General features: G+C 41.1%; 1 protein-coding gene across 1 annotated transcript in view; it reads left to right on the top strand.

Annotated features, from left to right (window-relative positions):
• The first annotated feature begins 6,515 nt into the window (after window positions 1–6,515).
• The window catches only part of NMI (N-myc and STAT interactor), a 42,824-nt gene continuing 22,753 nt past the window's right edge, over window positions 6,516–26,586 (top strand). The window contains exons 1-2 of the mRNA XM_049888522.1: window positions 6,516–6,694; window positions 14,010–14,137. Of these exons, the coding sequence (XP_049744479.1) occupies window positions 6,516–6,694; window positions 14,010–14,137 (307 nt within the window). The remainder of the gene's footprint in view (window positions 6,695–14,009; window positions 14,138–26,586) is intronic.

Here is a 26,586-nt window from a genome sequence, read left to right as displayed (position 1 = left end):
ATCTGACAAAGTAGACTTTAAGAAAAAAAATCTGTCAGAAGAGGTAAAGGTAAATATTATGTAATGATAAAGGGTCAATTAGTCAAGGAGATTTAACAATCATAAGTATATATGCACCCAACATCAGGGCACCTAAATATAGAAAGCAAAACCAAACAAACCCATTGCCTTTGAGCAGACCCTGACTCTTAGAGACCCTATAGGACAGAGTAGAACTGCTCCATAGGGTTTCCAAGGAGTGGCTGGTGGCTTCAAACTGCTGACCTTTTGGTTAGCAGCTCTAGCTCTCAACCACTGCACTACCAAGGCTTCATAGAAAACATACACTGATAGAATTGAAGGGAGATAGTACTATGAAAATAGTTGTAGACTTTAATACACCACTTTCAATATTGGACAGAACAGATATAAAGAAGATCAACAAAGAAACAGAGGGCCTGAATGACACTATAAACCAACTAGACTTAACAGGCATGTATAGAACACTCCACCCCAAATCAGCACAATCAGATTTTACTCCAGTGCACATGGATTATTCTCCAGGATAGACCACATTTTAGGTCACAAAGCAAGCCCTGATAAATTTAAAAAGATTGAAATTATACAAAGTATTTTTTTCTGACTACAGTGAAGTAAAGCTAGAAATTAATAACTGAAAAAAAAAAAAACCTGGAAAATACACAAACATATGGAAATTAGACAACACACTATTAAACTACCAATAGGCCAAAGAAGAAATCAAAAGAGAAGTCATAAATTTCTTAGAGTCAAATGAAAGCACAACATATCAAAACTTACGGGATGCAGTGAAGGCAGTACTCAGAGGGAAACTTATAGCAATAAATGCCTACATAAAAAAATAAGAAAGATATCAGATTAACAGCCTTACTTGACAACTCCAGTAACTAGAAAGAGAAGAGCAAACTAAGCCTAAATCTATCAGAAGAAAGGAAATAACAAAAATCAGAGCAGAAATAAATAAAATTGAAAACAATAGAATCAATAAAACTAGAAGTAGGTTCTTTTAAAAGATCAATAAAACTGACAAACTTTTATCTACAAAAGAAGAGAAATGGTGCAAATAACCAAAATAAAAAAACTAAAGAGGTGAAATTGTAACCGGCCAATAGAAATAAGGAAACTCTGGTGGCATAGTGGTTAAGTGCTACGGCTGCTAACCAAAATGTCGGCAGTTTGAATCCACCAGACGCTCCCTGGAAACTCTATGGGTCAGTTCTACTCTGTCCTCTAGGGTCGCTGTGAGTCGGAATCGACTCGATGGCAGTGGGTTTTTTTTTAATAGAAACAAAGAGAATTATGGCAGAATATTATGAACAACTGTATGGCAACAAAGTGGATAATCTAAATGAAATGGACAAATTGTTAGAAGGAAGCAACCTACCCAAACTGACTCAAGAAGAAATAGAAAGTCTCAACAGATCCATAACATGTGAAAGGATGGAGTCAGTGATCAAAAGCCTTTCAACAAAAAAAAAGCCCTGGACCAGATAGCTTCACTGGTGAATTCCACCAAACATATAGACAAGAAGTGACACCAATGCTGTTTAAACTCTTCCAAAAGATAGAGAAGGAATTAATATTCCCTAATTCATTCTATGAAGCAAACGTAGCCCTGATGCCCAAACCAGACAAAGACACCACAAGAAAACTACAGGCCAATATCTCTTATGAATATAGATGCAAAAATCCTCAACAAAATTCTAGTGAACAGAATATAAATGGTGTTTTCTTTCGAATGATCCACCTTATGAAGTACCATCTGAAGTACACCTATGTTTTTAGGGAATCAGAGGCAACTGAGGCACTGTCTGCTAATTGTTCTCCAGTATCTGTTCTCCCAAGGATCCCAGATAGAGCAAAGGTTAAGCACTTGGCTGTTAACTGAAAGGTCAGCAGTTTGAACCACCCAGTGGCTCCACAGGAAAAAAGACCTGGCGATCTGCTCCTGTAAAAATTATAGGCTAGGAAATCCCATGGAACAGTTTTACTGTGTTCTGTGGAGTAGCTAGGAGTCAGAATTGACTCATAGGAACAAGACAAAAACATCTGTTCTCCTGGATCCCTGGGTGGCACAAATGGTTTGCATTTGGCTGGTAACTGAAAAGTTGGAAGTTCAAACCCATCCAACAGCACTGCAGAATAAAAGGTTTCTGCAGAATAATTAGCTTCTGTAAAGATTACTGCCAAGAAAAGTCTGTGGAGCAGTTCTACTCTGTAATACGTGAGGTTGCCATGAGTCAGAATCGACAACAACACAAGATAACACATCTGTTCTCCTGTTATTTTTACTTATTTAGAACACAACATTATGCTTTAGGTGAACGTTTACATAGAAAACTAGTTTTCCAATCAAAGATTCTTATACAAATTTTTCCCTTACATTAATTACAGTCCCTGCAATGTGTCAGTACAATTCCCATTTCCTCCCTGGGATCCCCATTTCCCTCTCCCTCCCAGCCTTCTCATCTTTGACTTTGGTCAAATGTTGCCCTTTTGGTCTCATATAGTTGATTGTTCTAAGAGGCACATTCTTTACTGGTGTCTATATGAAGAAGAATGTGGTATCAAGGTTGGAGGAAGACCCATTAGCAACCTGCAATATGTAGATGACAAAACCTTGGTTGCTGAAAGTGAAGAGGACATGAGCACTTACTGATGAAGATTGAAGACTACAACCTTCAGTACGGATTACACCTCAACATAAAGAAAACAAAAAATCCTCACAACTGGACCAATAAACAACATCATGATGAACAGAAAAAATATTGAAGTTGTCAAAGATTTCACTTTACTTGACTCCATAATCAACGCCCATGGAAGCAGCAGTCAGGAAATCAAACGATGCATTGCATTGGGCAAATCTGCTGCAAAAAATATCTTTAAAATGTTAAAAAGCAAAGACGTCACCTTGAAGACTAAGGTGAACCTGACCCAAGCCATAGTATTTTTTAATCACCTCATATATCATGCAAAAAATGGACATTGAGTAAGGAAGACCAAAGAAAAACTGATGCCTTTGAATTATGGTAGTGGTGAAGAATATTGAATATACCATGGACTGCCAGAAGAATGAACAAATTTGTCTTGAAAGAAGTACAGCCAGAATGCTCCTTAGAAGGGAGGATGGTGAGAATCTGTCTCATGTACTTTTGTTAACAGGAGGGATCAGTCCCTGGAGAAGGACATCATGCTTGGTAAAGTAGGGGGGTCAGCAAAAAAGAGAAAGACCCCCAACGAGATGGATTGACACAATGACTGCAACCATGGGCTGGAACATAGCAATGATTGTGAGATGGCGCAGGACCAGGCAATGATTTGCTCTGTTCTACATAGGGTCGCTATGAGTAGGAACTGACTCATAGCACCTAATAACACCTAATGACAGTACCTAACAACAACATTATTTGGCTGAAAGGTGGCTTCTGGGAGTATCTTCAGTTCCAAGCTGGAAGGTGTTTTAAGGCAAAAGTCTCTTGGGTTCCTCCAGTCTGTTCTAGACCAATAAGTCTGGTCTTTTTTTCTTTTTTTTTTTAAATTTTGTTCTACATTTTTTACGCATTCTAACTGGGACATTCTATGTGATCCAGGTCAGAGTGGTTGTTGGTGGTAGCCAGTCATCATCTAGTTCTCCTGGTCTCAGGTCAGAGGAGGCTGTGGTTCCTGTGGGCCATTAGACCTTTGGACTAATTGCTTCCTTGAGTCTTCAGTGTTCTTTGTTCTCCTTTGCTCCAGGGAAATCTCCCACTCTTCTTAATGATGAAATGTTTGGGTGGGCATGAGGCTTGCCAAGTGATAGATTTCACTCCTACATCTAGGGATGGCTGTGACTAATTTCTGGCTGATAGAACGTAAGGAATAAAAGAAGGAATAGGTGAATGCAAATTCTGGAACGTAGAGATGAAAATGTGGGTGAAAGAGGCACCACAGAGATTGCAGAGCAATGTGATAGGAAGTCAGGATCCTTGACACTGTGGAGTTGCCACACCCTTATGCTTTTTTTATGCTTAGAATGTAATGTGGGAGAGAAGTTAACTTTAACTGCTATTTTGTTCAATTCACTCTTAGTACTTTTTGTTGTTGTTGTTTGATTACTTTGTTTTGTTTTACTGCCACCAAAGCTATACCTTAAATAATAGACAACAATATCTTATGTTGAGGAAGTCAAGAATTATGAGGACAGTGATAAAGAGGAAGGGTGAAAATGAAAGGAAGAAAGAAAAGAAATTGTTAAGTTTTTTCGCGTGAGTCATTTTTAACTTTCACTAATATAAAACATCATTCCTTGAAGATATTAAAAAAAAAATTTTTTTTATTCTCATTTTATTTTTAGAACCTTTTAAAGACCTTCTGCGTGCTATGTAACTTTGAATTTTGTTTTAATATAAAAAGGTTTGAGAAAAATAGTGTTATGTTCTATCCGGCAGTTGACAAATCTTAGGTTTATTTTGTTGTTAGTGAGAAAATGGAACTCCTTCCTTCTATCCCTGCATTTGAGTCAGAGATGATTTTATGCAAACTGATTACATTTTTTTAAAAAAATAGCTTTTCTCTGGTGATTCATCATCTTTTTCATTTATTCCTGCACCACGTGTAGGTTCTTGGGTTGGGAGAAGATGATGTTAGGATGATAATGTTTTATTTAACATTGACTGAAAGAGTTCAGAATGCTGATACTACAACTATTGCTTTTAAGAAATAAGAACAGAATACTCTTTAGAGGTTTATTTTTTTCTTTGTTCTTTATTATTTAATAGATGTCTAATTTACAAACAACAAAATATACAAATCTTAAGTGCTCAGTTCAATGAAATTTGATAATTGTATCCACCCATATGGCTACCAACCTAAAACAAGACATAGGAGACTTCCAGCACTTGAGAAAGTTCCCTCATGCTCCATTAAGTCAATATCCTTCATACCTCCAAAGGCAAGCACTGTGGATTTCTTTCATTGCAGATTACTTTTGCCTGTTTTTGGGTACAGATTATCTTTCTTTAGTCTGGAGCTTGCATTCTCTTAGCTGCTTCAGTTGTACATAGACCCACCATTCAATTTTTTTCCTTCTAAATGTTATTTTGTTGTTGTTGTTGAGAATATACACAGTAAAACATAAACCAATTCAACAGTTTCTACATGTACAATTTAGTGACACTGATTACATTCTTCGAGTTGTACAATCATTGACCTACCACTCATTTTGCTGGTAGTCTTCTTGGGCACAGGCTTTAAATAGCATGTAATTTCCTCTGCTTGGGCACCAGTAGATTGATAAACTTCACTTTTATTTAGTGCCCTATTCCTTCATTCTCTGCAACACCACCACTTAAGGTTAAAATATGTTTTTAAACTTTACTAAAGGGTTTGGTAGGTGACATACATTTGTCATTTGTGTACTCTGAATCTTTTGAACACTTTCTCTGTATCTTGATAGTCGTCCATGGTATAAATCCTTGCATCTCAGTGAAGAATCAGACAGAGCTTCCAGCTTCCCTGTTGTTATGGGCATATATGTGTTCATTTATCTGACTTGAATCTCAGCAGAGCCAGTGTTGTTTTCAGGCTGGGAGCTGTGTGGCCAACTTCTCAATAATGGCAGGTGCAGCAGCAGCCTATTTAGCATAGGGCTGAAGGGGTGTCTTAGTCATCTAGTGCTGCTATAACAGAAATATCACAAGTGGATGGCTTCAACAAAGGGAAGCCTACTCTCTCACAGTCCAGTAGACTAGAAGTCCAAATCCAGGGCGTCAGCTCCAGGGGAAGGCCCTCTCTCTCTGTCAGCTCTGGAGGCAGGTCCTTGTCATCAGTCCTCCCCTGGTCCGGGAGCATCCCAGCGCAAAAACCTCAGGTCCAAAGGATGCGCTCTGCTCCTGGCACTGCCCTCTTGGTGGCGTGAGGTTCCCACATCTTTCTGCTCACTTCTCTCTTTTATATCTCAAAAGAGATTGACTTAAAGACACCACCTAATCTTGTAGACTTCATCAGCATAACTGCCACTGATCCATCTTATTACATCATAGTGACAGGATTTACAACACATAAGGAAATTACATCAGAAGATAAAATGGTAGACAATCATACAACGGAATCATGACCTAGTCAAGTTGACAGATATTTTTGGGGGACACAATTCAATACATGACAAGGTTACCCATTTCTGTTAAGTTAATTCCGACTCACAGTAACACCACAGGACACAGTAGAACCGCCCCATGGGGCTTCCAAGGCTGTAAATCTTTACGGAAGTAGCCTGCCACACCTTCTCTTGTGGAGTGGCTAGTGGCTTCAAGCTGTTGACCTTTTCAGTTATCAGCTGAGCACTTAACCACTGTGCCACTAGGGCTCCTTGAATAAATCATGCTTCTCTGTGTCCTATCCCTATGTACTATGTCCTTGCCGCTCACTTCAAGAAATGAGTCTCCACTGTCTGGAATCTGGGTCAGCCTTGACCATGATGCTGTGATGACACCCTGACACACAGGCTAGCCTACTGAAGAATGACAGACCACATGGAAGACCAATGTTCCCCAGGCAACAGCCGGCACTATGGTCTCAGATATGCGAGCAAGACCATCTTGGATCTTCGAGTCCAGCCTGGCTTCGACTTGAATGCAGCTACAAGATCAGCAGCCCAGAGCCCAGATGGGGCCCACAGAACCATTCAGAATGCCAACCTGTAGAATCAGGAGAAAAAAAAATTATTATTTGAAGTTCCTAAACAATAATAGGCTGGTTTGTTACGCAGCAATAGATAACTGAAACAGAAATGTGGGTGCTGTTGCCACACAAATTTAAAGCATTGGGTTTGGATCAGGCAGCAGACTCAGGCTAGAAAGGAAGCAAGAAGACTACTAATGGAGGCTGGAAGAATAGTGAGGAAAATTGCTATGAAGGCTGGGAAAAGGGCAAAAGGTGCCACCATATAGTAGTGAAAACATGAGTGAAAATGTCACCTGCTATAACTTGGAATAAAACTGGAACTGGCTAATGAGAATATTGAAGGTGCCAAATGGCTTCTTTTAGCTGAATATGAAAAGGTATTGTAAAAGAGAGATGACCTAAAGAAGGAGCTATTCTCCTTGCAAGCAGAATAAAGAGGAAGTATGGACTACCCAGGGCTTGCTGGGTTGAAAAATACCACACTTTCTCACTCCTAGATTTTCTATAAGGCAAAAAAATTTCAAGGTAAGAAAGTGTAAAGACCAAATCAGGGGTGCCTACAAGATCCCTTGTTTAGAAAAAAAAAGCTGCAGTCCAGTCATTCCCACTCACGGCGACCCTTTGTGTGTCAGAGTAGAACTGTGCTCCATATGGTTTTCAATGCTGTTTTTTTTTTGGAATCAGATCACCAGGCCTCTCTTCTGAGGCACTTCTGGATGGACTTGAACCTTCAACCTTTTGTACCAGCTGAGCAGTTTAACCCCTTGTACCACCGAGGGACTCTTAAGACTCCTTGTTAAGATCTATGAAAAGTTTAAGATAATGTCTAGTAGAACCTCAGCTAGACAAATGGGCTTCTAAGACCCTTAAGGGTGTTGTCTCATTGTAGCTTCACATGAGGTCATAAGGAAGGAAAAAAGCATTTTCCTAAGTGGAGCCTATAATAAGTAGAGTCACTTCTTTCGTAATGCACATTATGTCCCAGGTCAATGTTAGTCCATTTTGTGTGTCTCTCCCCTCTGTCCCCTCCCCCCATCTCAGTCTACAATTTTTGGAGTAAGAAACAGCGTTGCCCCCTTTTTTTTTCTTTTGCCATTTTGAGTCACACATATCATTCCTAAACCAGTTGCGGTTGAGTTGATTCTGACTCATGGTGATCCCACAAGTGTCAGAGTAGAGCTGTACTCCATAGGGTTTTCAAAGCTGTGATTTTTTGGAAGTAGATAGCAAGGCAACTCTGGGTGAGTTCAAACTGCCAGCCTTTCAGTTAGTAATCAAGCACTTAAGTATCTGTGCCACCCAGGGACTCCTACACCATTCCGAGTTCTATGAAAATTCAATCAAAGCTTCGAAACTCAGGCTTGTAATATTTTTAGGCAAGGGACTTCCTTTCCCCCAGTCCGCAGTTTCCATGTTTATATTAGCCATCTATTGCTATTAAAAAAAAAAAAAAAATTACCATAAATTTAGCAGCTTCTGTGGGTCAAGAATTTGGAAATGCATATTTGTTAGGTGGTTCTGTCTCAGGTTCTCTCAAGAGGTCACAGTCAAGCTGATGGCCAGGACTGTAGTCATCTCAAAGCCTGACTAGGGCTGGGGAATCTGCTTCCAAGCTCACTCATGTGGTTTTGGCAGGCCTCAGTTTTTCACTGGTTGTTGAGTAGAGGCCTCCATTTCTTGCCAGGTGAGCTTTTTCATAGGCTGCCTGAGTATCATTACAACATGGCAGGTGGCTTCCTCTAGAGTGAAAGATCCAAGACAGAGAGCAAGCAAGGGAGGGAGCGCCCAAGTTGTATGCCACTATCTTTTATAACAATCTCAGAAGAAACAACCATTACTTCTGCTGTATGCTATTGGCCACACAGATCAATCCTGGTACAATGTGAGGGGGGCTCAATACAGGAGGGAATACCAAGGGGGAGGGGTCACTGAGCACCATATTAGAGGCTGGCTACCACAGTTATGTGTGTGATTTTTTTTCTCTAGTTACATTTATCTATCTTCATTATTGACCATCGAAGATTAGTTGTGGACTCTTGGGTTCTTATTCTTCTTCATTCCTACACCTGAAACTCCCTAATCCAACATAAATGCAGATCACTGTTTTCTGTGACACTGGGCACTGCTAAAACGGGAGAACAATCATGACGTTTGGTGCCACTAGAAATTTCTGATCTCCATTTTTTTTTTTTTTTATGTTAAGTTGGCCCCCATTGTTCTTCAATAAAACTTTTATACTCGTAAAAATCCGTTGCTGTTGAGTTGATTCCAATTCATAGCAACCCTATAGGACAGAGTAGAAACGCCCCATAGGGTTTCCAAGGAGCAGCCGGTGGATTCCAACTGCTGAACTTTTTTTTGTTTAGCAGCCATAGCTCTTAACCATTGCACCACCAGGGCTTCAACTTTTACACAGCTCTGTTAAGTTTCTTTTATTAATTTCTGTCCTACAAGTATTCTAAACTTTTTTTTTTTCCTCATTACTGTGGGGTGTTACTGCATCTAGGCCGTCTCAGCGGACAGAGCTAGGATCTAAGCTTTTTCTATTTTTCTTTTTCTACCCTGGTCCCTGCGTGAGGACTTTCTTCTAAAAAATTATGAACGAACGTCCTTGCTAATGATTTCTGTAGCAATTATTACGTATCTGAATGCATCAGTGAGTTTAATATATGACTCAGTGCTCCCAGTGAACAAAATTTTGTTACAAGCTGCATCATTGAATCTCAGTAATTATAAAATTAACATTTTTCGAGTGGAGAAACCTGATTTGCCAAACATCACCACGTTTAACATAAACAGCATATTTCATTAAGTCAGGCTTGTAAACGTGGCCCAAGGCAGCAGCTGAATCTGGCTTTCACATATGTCTTGTCTGGCCACCACAATGATTTAAAATTTTTGGAATGTGAATGTCTTTAGGCAATGTATAGTCTAGCTTGCCCCAGAACCTATGGCCTAATGCAAGGCTGCCAATCCAGATGTTTTTCTATCTACCTGGCTAGTGACACTATAGGAGTTTAGAGCCTTTTGCTTTAAATGGATCTCAGCTTGCCTTTTACTTTTAAAAAGGAGTTTAATTTATTTCGATATTCCTCATTTTAGAGAAAAGGTGCCCCTCCTCTGTCCCAAGCTAATCCTTTTTCCTCTGTCCCGGAGAGATCTCATCCCTTGTTACTTTGTCCAAAACTCTGCTCTGTCAATTTCTTCTCCACGTCTGCATACTACCAGTTGTCTTTGACTTGATTCTGACTCAGGGCGACCCATGTGTTCAAAGTAGAACTGTGCTCCACAGGGTTTTCTGGGGATGGTTTTTCAGAAGTAGATCACCAGGATTTTCTTTCAAGGTGCCTCTGAGTAGACTCAAACCACCAATCTTTCAGTTTGCAGCTTCAGCTGAGAGCCTTTATTGTTCACACTACTCGGGATAACATGATCTAAGTTATGTTTTTAAAAGATCTTTTTGAACTCTGTACAGAGAATAATTGTAGTGGGGAAAGAGGAGTAGCAGAACCATCTGTAAGGAGGCCGTTGCCATTGTCCAGGGAGAATTGATAGTGGCAGGGATGGGGGTGGTGGCAATGGAGAAAGGGAAGGCGTGCTAATTTGAGATTGTTTTGGAGGTTTGCTGTGGGATGGGATGAACTGAATGAGGGAATAAGGGCTTTAATGGATAAGGTGATGAATCCAAGTCCTTCATTTACCTTTGTTATCTGGAATTTAGTGCTAAGTATTAATGGAGCCCTGGTGGTGCAGTGGTTAAGAGCTCAGCTGATAATCAAAAGGTTGGTGGCTCAAAGCCTCCAGGCACTCTGTGGGAGAGAGGTGTGGCAGTCTGCTTCCATAAAGATTTATAGCCTTGGAAACTCTACGAGGCAGTTCTACTCTGTCCTATAGGGTCACTATGAGTAGGAATCAACTCGAGGATAATAGGTTTGGTTTATTAATCAAGGGAGAAAAGGGTATGGAAGGAAATTCAAAATCTTGCCTATGGCTATCGAACTATATGTAAAGCTGAAGAGTGTTATCTTTGGACCAAGGCTGTCCTTGGGTATATTGAGCATTTCCTTGAGAAGGGGAGTATATAGGCTACCAATATATAATAATCAGTAATACTCAGTGTCATCATTAGGGGAACGCAGGGGAGGGGGTAGGGGTGCAGACCATACGAAGTGACATTGTCAGAGGGGTGACATCAAAATGACTGCCTATAAAAATATCCTTGTAGCTAGATATAACAACAAAGACATTTTTCATAAGCCCAGCTTACATGTATCAATATAATACCTACAAGGCTAAAACTCTATGCTAATTTACTTTTGAACTTTCTAATGCATTCCAGGGGAGCTCTGCTGGCACAGTGGTTAAGAGCTCAGCTGCTAACCGAAAGGTTGGTGGTTCGAATCTACCAGCTGCTTCTTGGAAACCTTTTGGGGGAATTCTACTCTGTCCTTTAGGGTCACTATGAGTCAGAATAAACTTGACAGTAGTGAGTTTTTTTGGTTTTCATTGAGTAGTTTTCAGTAGGAATTTATTAGATAAAATACACTACACCCAGTTTTTACATTGAAAGTACATTCCGTTTTTTTCCTGTTGCAAAATTTTATAACTAACTGTCTTAGGCTGGGTTCTCTAGAGAAGCAAAACCAGTAAAGCGTATAAATATATGTATTTAGAGAAAGAGATTTATAACAAGGAAATGGCTAACGAGATTATAGAAGCTTCTCCTGATTCTAATAGCCCCAGGGGCTGGTGAACCCAAGATCGGCAGGTCAGTGAGCAGGGCTCTTGGTCACAGGCTATGAAGGTCAATGAAGATCAGCAGGCAAGATCGAAAGGCTTCTCCTGATTCACGTAGCTGCAGGGGCTGGTGAACCCAATACCAGCAGGTTGGAGAGCAGATTGTTGCTCACAGGCTGTGAAGAGTGACCAAACCCAGGATCAGCAGGTAAACTGCTAGCTCCAGTCTCAAGGACGGGTGGTCAGATGAACAGGAGGCAGCTGCAGGACTCAGACAGGTAAAAAGCCAGAATGTCTACTTATATTTGGATCCAGGCTAGACACCCAAGGAAACTCCCTTTCAACTGGCACAGTAGTTAAGAGCTCAGCTGCTAACCTAAAGGTTGGCAGTTAAAATCTACCAGCCACTCCTTGGAAACCTTTTGGGGCAGTTCTCCTCTGTCCTATAGGGTCAGCAGATTCTATCATGGGGGTGATCACATATAAACACAGAATCATGGCCCAGCCAAGTTGACACAATCTTAACCATCACAGTTCATCCGTTGTCAACTTGGCACCTGTACACACCTCCCCAAACCATACATAATCTCTGAATAAAGACAATTACAAAGTCATACCTGCTCCTAACATGATACAACTAACACACTTATAACTGAAAATGTACTAGCCCCATTGACATCCTATATTTTATAAGTGAAGAAAACAAAAATATCTGATGCACACATATGAAACAGAAATACTCATAACAGCTGCAGTCTTCATTTCTGCAACCAACCACGTGGCCATAACTGATATTTAGAACTCCCTTCTTCCACCACCCATTCGTATTCCATCTGACCTCAGCAAGCACCACAGCTGGTGGTGGCTCTTTGCTTGGTGGGGTGACCCAAACCGTCACTCCTGAAGGGTCTGGGCCGTTAGTAGTCATGTCAGAATTGGGTTGCCATGGTTTTCCACTAACTTTAATAACAGGGTATGGTAGTGCTAAGAGATACCCTAAGGGATCTCCTGCATTCTAGACATACTCTTCTTTACCTCCGTTACGTAATATCAATTCATTTCCTCTGGTAATCAGGATCAATCACGCCAGCCAGTATGGTAACTCTCTTCTTTGCTTGTTGATCCAGAGGCATAAGGAGCCCAAAGTGGCCAGGTGGCATTTTTAGCTCTCAGTTCAATGGAATCGGTGATGTGCCTCCAGGTGGGAGCATTCGTCCCTTTGGAACTAAGACCTCTAGACATGCAGAGCATAAGGTCACGAGGACAGGAAGCAAAAATCTTGGAGTGGGTCACTAGGGATAATAGTGAGTGGTGCCACTCCCATTTCCACCCCTTGGTTCCTGGACCCATGAATCTTGGCTATGGGAGAAACAGTACCATATATTGAATGCTGGTTTAGAGCATATACAACCTCCTGGAGAACATTGCCCCAACCTTGTAGGATATTGCCACCTAGCTGGTGCCATAATTGTGTCTTTAGGGGGCCATTCCAACATTATATGAAGTTAGCTGCTTCAGGATGATAAGGAACATGGTAAGAGCAGTGAATTCCATGAACATGGGCCCATTGCAGCACTTCGTTTGCTGTAAAGTGAGTCCTTTGATCAGAGGCAGTGCTGTGTGGGATACCATGACGGTGGATAAGGCATTCTGTAAGTCCACAGATGGTAGTTTTGGCAGAAGCATTGCATGCAGGGAAGGCAAGTCCATATCCAGAGTAAGTGTCCATTCCAGTAAGGACAAAACACTGCCCTTTCTATGATGGAAGTGGCCCAAGAAATCAACTTGCCACAAGGTTGCTGGCTGATCACCTCAAGAGATGGTGCCATATCAGGGATTCAGTGTTGGTCTCTGCTGCTGCCAGATTGGGCACTCAGCTGTGGCTGTAGCCAAGCCAGCCTTGGTGAGTGGAAGTCCACGTTGCTGGGCCCATGTATAACCTCCATCCCTGCCCCCATGGCCATTTTGCTCATGAGCCCATTGAGCAATGACAGGAGTAGCTGGGGAAATAGGATGACTGGTTTCCACAGAACGTGTCATCCTATCCACTTGATTGTTAAAATCATCCCCTGCTGAGGCCACCCTATGGTGAGCATTCACATGAGACACAAATATTTTCACTTATTTGGCCCGTTCTGAGAGGTCGTCCCCATAAATCCTTGTCCCCATAAATCTCTTCTCCATAAATCCTTGTCTCTGATTTTCCAATCATGTTCCTTCCAAGTCCCTGACCATCCTGCCAAACTGTTAGCCACAGCCCATGAATCCATAAACAATCGCACATCTGGCCATTTCTCCTTCCAAACAAAGTGAACACCCAGATAAACTGCTCAAAGTTCTGCCCATTGGGAGGAATTCCCTTCACCACTGTCCTTCAGGGAGGACTTAGAAAGAGGCTGTAGTGCTGCCACTGCTCACTTTTGAGTGGTACCTGCATATCGTTCAGAACCATCTATAAACTAGGCACAAGTTTTCTCTTCCTCAGACAACTGTTCATAAGGAACTCCCCAGCTGGGAGATGGAAGGTTATGTGACAGGAGTGGGGACCACTGGCATTTGGGCCACTTCCTAATGCAACGTACTTGTGCCTTCAGATCCTGCTTGGGCCCAATCTTGTATATTCCACTTCCATTTGATGATCAAGCGCGGCTGTCCACGTCCAAATTTATGACTCTGTGGGTCAGACAACACCCACTTCATGATGGGCAACTCAGGTTGCATGGTGAGTTGGTGTCTCTACTAAGGCCCAGTAACAAGCCAAAAGCTGTTTCTCAAAAGGAGAGTAGTTCTCTGCAGAGGATGGCAGGGCTTTACTCCAAAATTCTAAGGGTCTGCACTGCGATTCACCAATGCGGGCCTGCCAAAGCCTTCAAACAGCATCTCTATCTGCCACGGACACTTCAAGCACCATTGGATCAGCCAGGTCATATGGCCCAAGAGGCAGAGCAGCTTCCATGGCAGCCTGAACCTGTTGCAAAGCCTTCTCTTGTTTTGGGCTCCATGCACAACTAGCAGCTATTTGAGTCACTTTATAAATAGGCTGGAGTAGCACACCCCAATGACAAATATGTTGCCTCCAAAATCCAAAGCAACCCACTAGGTGCTGTGCCTCCTTTTTAGTTGTGGGAGCAGCCAGATGCAATAACTTACCTTTCACTTTAGAAGGAATACCTCAACATGCTCCACACCACTGGACCCCTAGAAATTTCACTGCAGTGGTTGCTGTTGTTAGGTGCCATCCAGTTGGTTCCAACTCATAGTAACCCTATATAAAACGGAACAAAACACTGCCCAGTCCTGCGCCATTCTCACAATTGTCGCTATGCTTGAGCCCATTGTTGCAGCCACTGTGTCAATTCATCTGGTTGAAGGTCTTTTTCGCTGACCCTCCATTTTACTAAGCATTATGTCCTTCTCCAGGGACTGATCCTTTCTAATAACATGTCCAAAGTATGTGAGACTGTCTTGGCTATCTAGTGCTGCTATAACAGAAATACCACAAGTGGATGGCTTTAACAAAGAGAAATTTATTTCCTCACAGTAAAGTAGTCTACAAGTCCAAATTCAAGCTGTCGGCTCCAGGGGAAGTCTTTCTCTCTCTGTTGTCTCTGGAAGAAGGCCCTTATCCTCAATCTTCCCGTCGTCAAGGAACTTGTCAAGTGCAGGGACCCCGGGTCCAAAGGATGCACTCTGCTCCTGGTTCTGCTTTCTTGGTGGTATGAAGTCCCCATCTCTCTGCTTGTTTCCTTTTCCTTTTATCTCTTGAGAGATAAAAGGTGGTGCAGGCCTCACCCCAGGGAGACTCCATGTACGTTGGATCAGGGAGGTGACCTGAGCAAGAGTGGTGTTACAATCCCACTCTAATTCTCTTAACATAAAATTATAATCACAAAATGGAGGACAACACAGAATACTGGGAATCATGGCCTAACCAAGTTAATAAACATATTTTTTGGCGGAGATAACTCAATCCACGACAGAGACGCTGTCTCACCATCCTTGTTTCTGAGGAGCATTCTGGTTGTACTTCTTCCAAGACAGATTTGTTTGTTCTTTGTTTGTTTTTTTTTTCTTTTTGGCAGTCGATAGCACATTCAATATTCTTTGCCAACACAATTCGAGGACATCAATTCTTATTCATTCTTCCTTATTCATTGTTCAGCTTTCGTGTGCATATGAAGCGATTGAAAACACCATGTCTTGGGTCAGGCACACCTTAGTCCTCAAGGTCACATCTTTGCTTTTCAACACTTTAAAGAGGTCTTTTGTAGCTGATCTGCCCAATGCAATGCGTCTTTTGATTTTTTTGACTGCTGCTTCCATGGGTGTTGATTGTGGATTGAAGTAAAATGAAATCCCTGAGAAACTCAGTCGTTTCTGTTTATCATGATGTTGGTTATTGGTCCAGTTGTGAGAATTTCTGTTTTCTTTATGTTGGGGTGCAATCCATACTGAAGGCTGTGGTCTTTGATCTTCATCAGTAAGTGTTTGAATTCCCCTTCATTTTCAGCAAGCAAGGTTGTGTCATGTGCATATTACAAGTTGTTAATGACTCTTCCTCCAGTCCTGATGTCCCATTCTTCTTCATATAGTTCAGCTTCTTGGATTATTTGCTCAGCATACAGATTGAATAGGTATGGTGAAAGGATACAATTCTGACACATACCTTTCCTGACTTTAAGCCATGTAGCATCCCTTTGTTCTGTTCAAACGATTGCCTCTTGGACTATGTACAGATTCCTCCTGAGCACTATTAAGTGTTCTGGAATTTCCATTCTCTACGAAGTTAAAGTGAGGTGGGAGGTGCCTGAATTTTTGTGGGATTAATTTCCCACCCTCTAGCACGCAAATGTTTTACTAATAAGTCTAGTGTTATTGACACTTCTTCCTTCCTATGTCAAACAAGCATAATGTCATCAAGGTAATGGGCCAGTGTGAAGTCTTGTAGAAAGGAAAGGTTATCAAGGTCCCTGGGAACTAAATTATGACATAGGGCTAGACAGTTGATGTAGCCCTGAGATAGGCAAGTGAAGGTGTATTGCTGGCCTTGTCAGCTGAAGGCACAGTGCTTCTGGTGCTCCTTTGAAACAAGTATGGTGAAAAGGCATTAGCCAGATCAATAGCAGCATACCAAGTACCAGGAGATGTATTAATTTGCTCAAGCAATGAAACTACATCTGGAACAGCAACTGTGATTGGCGTCACCACCTGGTTAAGTTTTCGATAATCTGCTCTCATTCTCCAAGATCCATCTGTTTTTTTGCACAGGCCAAAAAGGCAAGTTGAATGGGGATGTGGGAATCACATGGGAATCACTGTCCCTGCATCCTTCAAGCCCTTGATGGTCGCGGTAATCTCTGTAGTCCCTCAAGGAATGCAGTGTTACTTTTGACTTACTATTTTCCTAGGTAGGAGCAGTTCTAATGGCTTCCACTTGGCTTTTCCTACCATAATAGCCCTTACTCCATTTGCCAGGAATCCAGTGTGGGGGTTCTGCCAGTTGCTGAGTGCATCTGTTACAATTATGCATTCTGGAACAGGGAAAATCACTGCAGGATGGGTTTGGCAGCCCACTGGGCCTACTGTGAGATGGACATAAGCCAAGACCCCATTAATAACCTGACCTCCATATACCCCCACTCTGACTGGTGGGCCACAGTGACATTTTGGGTCTCCTGGAATTATTGTCAGTTCACAGCCATTATCCAGAAATCCCTGAAAAGTCTGATTACATCCTTTGCCCCAATGAACAGCCACTCTTGTAAAAGTCTGTAAATCCCTTTGAGAAGGCTGGGAAAGAGATTAACGGTATAAATTGTTGGCAGAGTTTTGGAGTCCTTCTTCAAGGGGACTTGGCCTCCCTTTCATTCAAGGGATTGTAGGTCTTTAACCTCGCTTAAGTATGGGAATTGATTGAGGCACCATGACTCTCTATTCTGGCGATTTGAGTTAGACTGCTGCTCACCTGACCTAGAATTCATCCATTTGTACAGAGCAAATAAATATTTAGTAGATTTCGTATCTATTTCACTCTTAGGGACACCATGACTAAGTAGCTCAAGCCATAAGTCTGTATGAGTCAGACTATTCTGATTACTGCTTTGACTCCGCTGTTCATTACTGTAACCACACCCACCTTGATTTTGTCGATTGAATACTGCCACTTGGTCCCTATCATCATGGGGTCCAGTCAGCCACATCATAGTTAAAAAAAAAACAAAACCTAACCCAGTGCCATCAAGTCGATTCCAACTCATAGCAAACCTATAGGACAGAGTAGAACTGCCCCGTAGAGTTTCCGAGGAGCACCTGGTGGATTCGAACTGCTGACCCTTTGGTTAGCAGCTGTAGCACTTAACCACTATGCCACCAGGGTTTCCACATGGTAGTTAGGTGTCTTAATTCAGCTACAGCAGTTCCCACTGTCAAATCTGATTTACATAAGATAGCAATCACAGCAATCCTCAAGGATGCTGACGTTCCTTTCACAAATTTGTTCCTCACTGTTGGTGCAAAAGATGTGTTCTCTGGGCATTCCATGTGTGGCTCTGTGGGTCTAACCTGATAAATCCACTCTAGCATGTCAATTTCCCTAAGCCTTTGGATACCTTCTTCTACAGTATATACAAAGACAGGCCTGGTACTTCAGCTTGATTTAGTGTAGGCCACTGAGAAATCCATGCTTCAGCAACCCAACCAAATAAACTATTAGATCCTTTCCTAACTTCTTGAGCTGAAACATTGAATGAAGAATCTGTTCTTAGTGGAGCCATATCGATAAATTCAGACTGATCCATCTTTTTGTTCCTTGCACCATTATCTCACACCTTTAATAGCCATTCGCACACATATTTCCCAGGTTTCTATTTATACATATTAGAAAAGTTAAACAGTTCTTTTGGAGTGTAGCATTCTTACTCCTGGGTCACACTTTGTACTTCACTTTTTGGAGATCTCTGGGACTTAAGCCTAATTATAGTTCTAGAAGCCAGAATTGGTAGGGTGGAATTATTTTGAAAACATTCAGTATTGTCTTGTAAAGCATCTGCCTCTGGCAATGACTCAGGCAAGGGCTCTTTAGAGGCAGCTGGGCTAGGGCTAATCTTATGAGATGGGAGTGGAGGGGTTAATGGTTTTTCTGGGCAGGGTGGTGTAGCAGACAAACATGAAGTAATCTCTTCAGATGGGAGTGGTTTTTTTGGCAGGAGTGACTTAATGGGAATTTGGAGCCTCAGTGTCTCCAGCTTCCTGATTATCTGTCAATATGTTCCCTTCCCAAGTTTCATGCTCCCATATCTTCCCAATCAATGCCCTCACTTTAACTTCAGACACATCTTGAGGTTGGCAATTGAGTTGGTGTTGTAATTCAGCCACTCTTACAATGAAACTCTTGATTTGGTTTTTGGCAATATCAGTTCTGTTACTACAAGAAACAAAGCCTTCTTTCAAAGCACAAGTGAAAACTTTAAGGTGGTTTATGTGGCACTTGAGCTTTGAGTCTGAAGCCCTGAACACATCTCTTTCTTTTACCAGTTGTCTAGCGAAAGTAGAGCCAACCAACCATTTTTTATACTTCTCACTATAACAAAATTGAAGAAAATTATCATATATACCATCACTCACAGCCTCACCTTTCACCAATACCTGGTGATATTTTGCATATTTGAATTGCCACCTCACTCCATGGATTAACAGAGCCCTCTTTACTACTAGAAGCAGAATCATCAACATCTTTAACACTATTCAGACTTCAGAACCAATTTAGAAAAGTCATCCTCACAATTTTGTTTCTCTAGAACCACTCTCGGTACCAAATGTCTTAGGCTGGGTTCTCTAGAGAAGCAAAACCAGTAAAGTGTATAAATATACAGGGAGAGTTAGGGATTTATATCAAGGAAACAGCTCATGTGATTATAGAGGCTGGAATGTCCCAAGTCCCTGGATCACGATAGAGGCTTCTCCCGATTCCTGTAGCTTCAGGGGCTGGTGAACCCAAGATTGGCAGGTCGGAGAGCAGGGGTCTTGGTCACAGGCTGTGAAGGATGATGAAGATCAGCAGGCAAGACTGAAAGCCTTCTCCTGTTTCACGTAGCTGCAGGGGCTGGTAAACCCAAGATCAGCAGGTCAGAGCGGAGGGTTCTTATTCGCAGGCTGTGAAGATCAATGAATCCCAGGATCAGCAGGTAAGCTGTTAGCTCAAGTCCCAAGAACCGGTGGTCAGACGAACTGGAGGCAGCTGCAGGATCCAGAGAGGACAAAAGCCAGAATGTCCACTTATACTTGGATGCAGGCTACATGCCCAAGGAAGCTCCTTTTCAACTTTTTGGCTACTCACAGCAGATCCCATCATGGGGATGGTCACATATAAACACCGAGAATCATGGCCCAGCCAAGTTGACACATAATCCTAAGCATCACAGTAACTGTCACCTCAGTTCTGTTAGCATGTATATAAACATTCCAAGGAACCTGGTGGCACAATGGTTAAGCACTTGACTGCTAACTAAAAGGTTGTCTGTTCAAACCCACCCAGTGGCTCTGTAGGAGAAAGGCACAGCGATCTACTCCTGTAAAGATTACTGCCAAGAGGGCTGGGGACCATGGTCTCAGGGGACATCTAACTCAATTGGCATAACATACGAATAAGCCCCCCCAGTGCCAAACAAAGGTACAAAATAAAAAGTACTCATAACCTTACTTATAGAGACACTTTACATATATTTTTGGGTAGGGACTAAATCAATATAGTATAGACAGATGGACGGATGGACAGAACAAAAGTGAGATAACTCTAGACTTAATGTTTTGTAATCAGGTTTAAATATTTCAAAATATATAATTAATAAGTGAGAAGAAGTTAACTTTGAGTTTAAACTAGAGTGTGCTTATTTCTTCTTTCTGACTTTTCCCTCAGAGCAGTTTTGTGTAAGGGGTTTATGGGAAAAATTAGCAACAGTTCAATCAAGTAAGATTTCAGCCCAATATCTTATTCTTCATTCAGCAAACGAAGATATGTCAAGAGAATTCAGGCATCTGGTGGACAAGTTGGACTCTATGACCTGAATTCTCCAGCTCTGAGAGTCTGTGAATAAAGGCAGAAGATAGGAATTTGTTGGGTTAATTAGACTGAAAGGACTGAAGTGATTAATGTAAGGGAGCTCTGGGAAATTAAATCAGAAAGAGATTGTAGCCAGATTGCACTTAGTATCATGAATCCAAAACTGGACTTGGAAGTGTGCATATTGGGGGAAATTTATTGTGCGAGTGAACTTTTGTAAAAGAACGGTACCAAGCTCAGTAATATAGTTTTTCTTCCTCTTCCTTCCTGTTCTCTCTTTTCCTCTTCTCCCTCTTTCTCTTCCTGTTTCTTTAACTTTTATACAGAATGGTCATCGAGTTCTCTCAACTATCTGAGATGCTTCTTTCTTGAATTCTCAAATAAAATAACCTGAGCTCACTTTCCACATAATGAGGGGAAATTCAGTACGAGATCCATAAATCTGTTTTGCCAGGGAATTGAAAACAGCAAATCTTCATAAAGACAGTGACTAATTTCACCTGCGTTACTTGACTGTGCTTTGTGAAGACACATACAAATAGGATTCATGAAATTTTTTTGATGATAACCTGTGTAATGGTTTCCTAGGGCTGATGAAACAAAGTACCACAAATTGGGTGGCTTATAGAACAGAAATTTACTGCCTCACAGTTTTGGGGGCTAGTAGATGGAATTCAGGGCATTAGCAGTGCTATGTTCTCTCTGAAGGCCCAAGGGAAAGACCCTTTCTTCTTTCTTCCTCTAGCTTCAGATAGCCTGCCTCAGCCTTCTGTTGGCTTGTACCTGCAGCATAACTCCATGGTCACATGGCTGTCTTCTCTCTGTTTCTGAATCCCTGTGTCTTTTTATAGCACACCATTCGGATTGAATTAGGACCCACTCTAACTCTGGTACAACCTCGTATTAACTGATAACATTTTCAAACACCCTATCTCAAACAAGGTCATGGTCTCAGGTACCAGGGGTTAGGGGTTCAGCGTATCTTCTGGGGGGACACAATGCAATCAATACCAACCTGTAACCCATAGTTCTATTAAGGCCTTATTTTGTTTTTTGAGTCTGGAAAAGTTACCACAGTTCCACTTGAAAGCTTCCCAATATTTCCAGATTTTATTTGATAGTCTATAATTCTTTGAGCTGTCTTTTTTTTTTTTTCCCTTCAGACACAGCTATGGTTCTCCCAGGGAGCAGGGCATCTTAGGGCTAAGACTGTGGGGATAAGTAGAAAAAGAGTGAAGTCAAGCCTGTAAGTAGGTTCATATTACTTTATTCAACGAATAATCACAGGTCACTCCTGTATGGAATTCACCACTTTGGTTGCTATGGTAGCCACTCTATCCACAAAGGCCAGATGTCCTTTGGTGAAGAGAATGGACGTAAGCACTAAAACAGTGTGCTTGATATTGATTAGATTCAGTGTCCGATAACAAAGGCAGGCTTTCGGAGAGAAATTTTGCCTCTCACTCACACACACAGACTGTCACAAATCAAGAAGGAGGAAAAGGTAGCCAAGTCGCCCTTTGCTCCACCTCTCCCTCCAACTCCCGATCTCACCCTCCTTATCCTAAGTCTTTGCTTCCGGTAGCTTGGTTTTGAGGGTATGTTGTAAATTAGACGCAAAATAGGACTAGGGAAGATGCTTCTCCTGATGTGATTTCCCTGTACTATGTAAGCTCCGCTGTAACTCATATTACCATCATTGTGTTTTCAGGAAGTATCTATCCACACGAGGTACAAATAGGGCACAGTGCTATACAGAATGTCTTAAAGAGAATTCTACCCTTTAGACACTTCAGTATGTTATCACAGTCGTCAAAACAGAGGGAAAAATAGGGTTACGCTGAATCAATTGCACACCCTCTCTCCTACATATGTCCAGAGAACTGATGTAATTTCTCTAGCCATTTCTTGGAAAAGAGTGACTTTTTGCATCTCAGTAATATTACTCTGATTTTTTGGCCAGAAAAGCACACTTTGGCTTTAATCTTAATTAGCAGGTGTGAACTATTTTTTTTCCATATTACTTTCTTCTGGTGTCTTCTTCACTATTCATGTCTAATGTGTTTGTAGTGGTAGTGTGCTTCAAGACGTTTTAGACAATATAGACCAGATAAACAGTATATAAAAGATTTTCTACTTTTTTTCCCAAGAAGTAAAGCAAATCCATATGAAATACGAGAAAACGCAATTTTTCTAGACTTTCACGTCTGTGCCATAGCAGGGAACTTCCCTTGTGAATAAGTTCTCTCTTTTCTTCCAGAAAGATTATTACAAGGAGGCTTGCTAACTACCTCAGGGAGTTAATGGAATTCCCATCTCTTTGAGTCATGATGCGTAAGTCAGTGGGAGTCGATTCCACACAGAGTTTTAGTGACAATGATGTCGTTATTATTTTATACATCAAGTCTACACTTTATGTACCAAGGTTGGTTTTGTTGACAAAAAAAGTCTTAAGACAAAATTGTTCTCGAATTTTCATATGTCGTCTTTTCCTCCTAGTTAGACATGAATCACACTCTTCACAGTTTGGCACATGGTGCTTATTAATCACTTCACCTAGTCAAAGATAACCCCTTTCCAAATTGTTACCTGGTGTTTGTTATTTCATATCCATGAATATTACTGGTAATGAGTGTGCTTTAGCTGAAACCCTCAGTCGATAGTACAATATTCCAGAAGAAGACTGGATGGCCACAGTGAGCATGTAGGCTCTGCTGCTCCTCTGCCTCCCAGATAGATGCAATGATATAGCCACTTAGATATTATGATCTAAGGAGTAAAAAGGATGAATTCTCCTGAAGTATCTCCCTCACTGAACTCCCAAGGTCACATTAAAGTTAATTCTTTAGGTTCATGTTTTAGCTCCATAAAATTCCATTTAAGCCAAGGTCTTTAACTTAGGTTCCACGGTCTCCCAGGAGTCTATGAATAGCTTACAGAATAAGTGAAATACCTGAAATTTTACAAATAATTTTCTGTGTACGTGCAGATGTATATGAATATTTTAGGGAAGAGAGTCCATAGCTCTTATCAGAGTCTCAAAGATGGCTGCTACTCTCAAAGTGACTGGCATAATTATGATGACAATAGTTCTTAATGATTCAATCAATCAGTCCTTATTAATAAGTATTGGACAAGTTTTTGGGAGAGACAAAAGATACAGTACAACTCTTATTTCAGAAAAGATCACCATCTTGAGGGGATGACTTATATAATAGTCCTCAAAAGACAGTTAACAATGCAAGGCTGTAAATGTGCCTTGTGGATAGTATGAGCACAAAGTACTAAAAGAACTTATAGGAAGGAGAAACTACTGCTTCTAAGGTTGTTGGAAAAGACTTCATTTGAATCTGGAGCAAGGCCTGGCACTGATATTCAATTGGTATGATCTTTAAATGCTCATAATTAGTCCAGTTGGCATCAAATCATTTCCAACTCATGACAACCCCAAATGTGTCAGAGTAGAACTGTGCTCCATAGGTTTCAATGGCTGATTTTTCAGAAGTAAATCACCAGGCCTTTCTTCCAAGGCACCTCTGGGTAGACTGGAACCTCCAAACTTTCAGTTAGCAGCCAAGTGGATTAACTGTTTGTACCACCCAAGGATGTTGGATGGCCAGATGAGTTGTTAGATATTGAAATATTTTTGTGACAATTGGCGAATAGTTGCAGTCTTCCCCCATCTCCACCTCAGTGCCTCTGCTATTCCAGCCAGTTCTGCCTCTCCACCAGGAATTCCTAGCCTCCTCCCTGGACCTTCTTTGGATCCAGCAACTGAAAGATTAATGACTGGCAAAGCAGGAATGCTCTATAACCCAGTTCTAGCACTATGGCTAGAACCATCCTGATGGTTCAGTGTCCGTGCTGATGAGTTGTTAGTATTTTTATTATAACCTACTGCGTTTAAACTTGTCAATATGTTTGTAGAAATTTCATTGAGGAACTGTACAACTGAGATATTAGAAAGGAGAGGGAAAAATGTCTCAGAAAAGGGAAATGGTGAGAGGCAAAAGAAGCCCAGTTTGTTGATATGACTGTTCTGGAGTTGGACAGCTGACAATTTAGGTGGATACAGAAAAGGGGAATAAGGGATGATAAAGTTAGAAAGACAAGCTGCACCCAGCCCGTTGAGGAAACAGCCTGTGACTGAGATTGAGGGAGAAAGTTTGAACTTTATATATAAGATGTCTTCTGCAAGTGCCTAAGGTGTGGAATGACTTGATGAGCATACCACTTTCGAGAAGAATAATTTGGCAGGGGGATGCAAGATAAAAAAAAAAAAAAAAAAAAAGTGAATCATTAGCTGGGTAAATTCAGGATGTAAATTGTCCAACGTTAAAAACTCTGTAGGAACAAAACAATCAACTCTGAATTTCAATTAAGAGGGTGTGGAAGAAAAGAGAAACAGGTTGTAGCACACGGACTGAAATTGGGCAGAGTATTTTTGGAAACTGAGCCTTAAAAAACCTGGGCCCTTTGGCCACATTGTCCCTAGGAGGAGGGCAGATCAAATCAGAGACCACAGAAGAAGGCTTGCAAAAACTGGATGCTTGTGGTATCTTCAGGATAGCGGGAAGGAGATGAGGCCACAAAAATGCCACTCAGCAACTACCTGTCTCTCTTATGTGCAGTTCAGAAAATAATATAACCAAAATAAGTGAGAGAGAGACTTAGACTTATTTGATTTACTTGTTCTTACTTTTTCTATCCTGTTACAAACCAACAACCAACCAAGCCACGGCAGCCCAGATCCCTCCTTATCACACTTTGCACGATTCCGGGGGAAACAAGAAGCATAGTATAGTGCACATCAAAGGTGGTTGCATGCAATTGCCGGGGCTTCATCCAGCTTCTAGATTTTTTTAAGTTATCTAGTTATATTCTCCTCTCCCACCATCACCCCTGATAATCGACTCTTCTAATTAGAGCTTAAAAATCAGAAGGCAATATTAATACTAATAATATTATTATTTTACTTCACATTTACTGTTCAAAAGCATTTATATATATGTGTGTGTGTATTAGCTCATTTAACTGCTACAAAACATTCTATAATTTTTTGGTTAATATTATTACCTTCATTTTTACATTTGCGGAAATGGAGAAATAGAGTCTCAGAAAGCTAAAGGGAAATATGATTAGAACTAACATTTTGAGTGCCTTGTGTGTGTCAGACCCATTACAAATGCCCAAGCTCACAGAGCTAGTAAGAGTCAAGGCAAAAACTCAGTCCTGCTTCTCCTGATAACTTTAAGATGGTTCACTTTCCATGACAAGCTAACCTGCCTGCTGCTGTTCATATACCTGAGAAAGTGTTATTTTGAATATGGGCACCAAATTTAGAGGTTTTATTTTTCAGATGGTTGAAAAACAGCTGAGGTCAGCCTCCCAAAAGGCAATCATATTTTCATTCCAATTCGTTAAAGGACCAAGCGATATAAGATCTGAACAAACATTTTTTTGTTTGTTTTATTTTTATTGGAGATGAAGCTTGTTTTTATTTATCATTCATCTGGTGAAGTTTAAGCCCCAAGAGGAATGAATTAACCCTGGCTTTGTATACCCAACATCATCAAACTACCCTGTGTAGATATTATATTATTAAAATGAGCCTTGTGTGTGAGATCATTCTATCTTGTTACATTGTACACAAGGGCAAACTATTTAGAATAAATTGAAATGAATATTGATGAAAGAGAAAAGAATATCCCTTTCAAGGTTTTCAGATACACTGTTCTTGTTTTTTTTTCCTGGCTTCTCCTTTCTTCCTCTTTCCACGCTTATGCATCATTTTGACCAGTCCACCATCCTGCTTTATTCCTTTCTTTCCATCTAAGAGAGCTGTAATGGAAGCCTGGCTGCAGTCCCGGAGCCATTGCTCTCTGAAAGAGACGTAGGCAGACAGGAACAGCTGTTGCTTTTCTTTCCTCAAGAAAAGAGCACCATGGACCCCTAAAAACACTTTGATTTCCGTCCACTGTGTTTAATACTTGATGTACAGTAGTAAATCTTTCACAGCAGCTCCATTTTACAGATGAGAAAATGGAGATCAGAAAGCTTTAGCAACTTGAATTTGGGATTCAAACTCACATCTGATATCAAATCCATGCTCT

This window comes from Elephas maximus, chromosome 6 (genome assembly GCF_024166365.1).
Source record: "Elephas maximus indicus isolate mEleMax1 chromosome 6, mEleMax1 primary haplotype, whole genome shotgun sequence".
NCBI classification, from domain to species: domain Eukaryota; kingdom Metazoa; phylum Chordata; class Mammalia; order Proboscidea; family Elephantidae; genus Elephas; species Elephas maximus.
The sequence above is the reverse complement of the archived record's forward strand: the minus strand, read 5'-3'. Positions and strand labels throughout refer to the sequence as shown.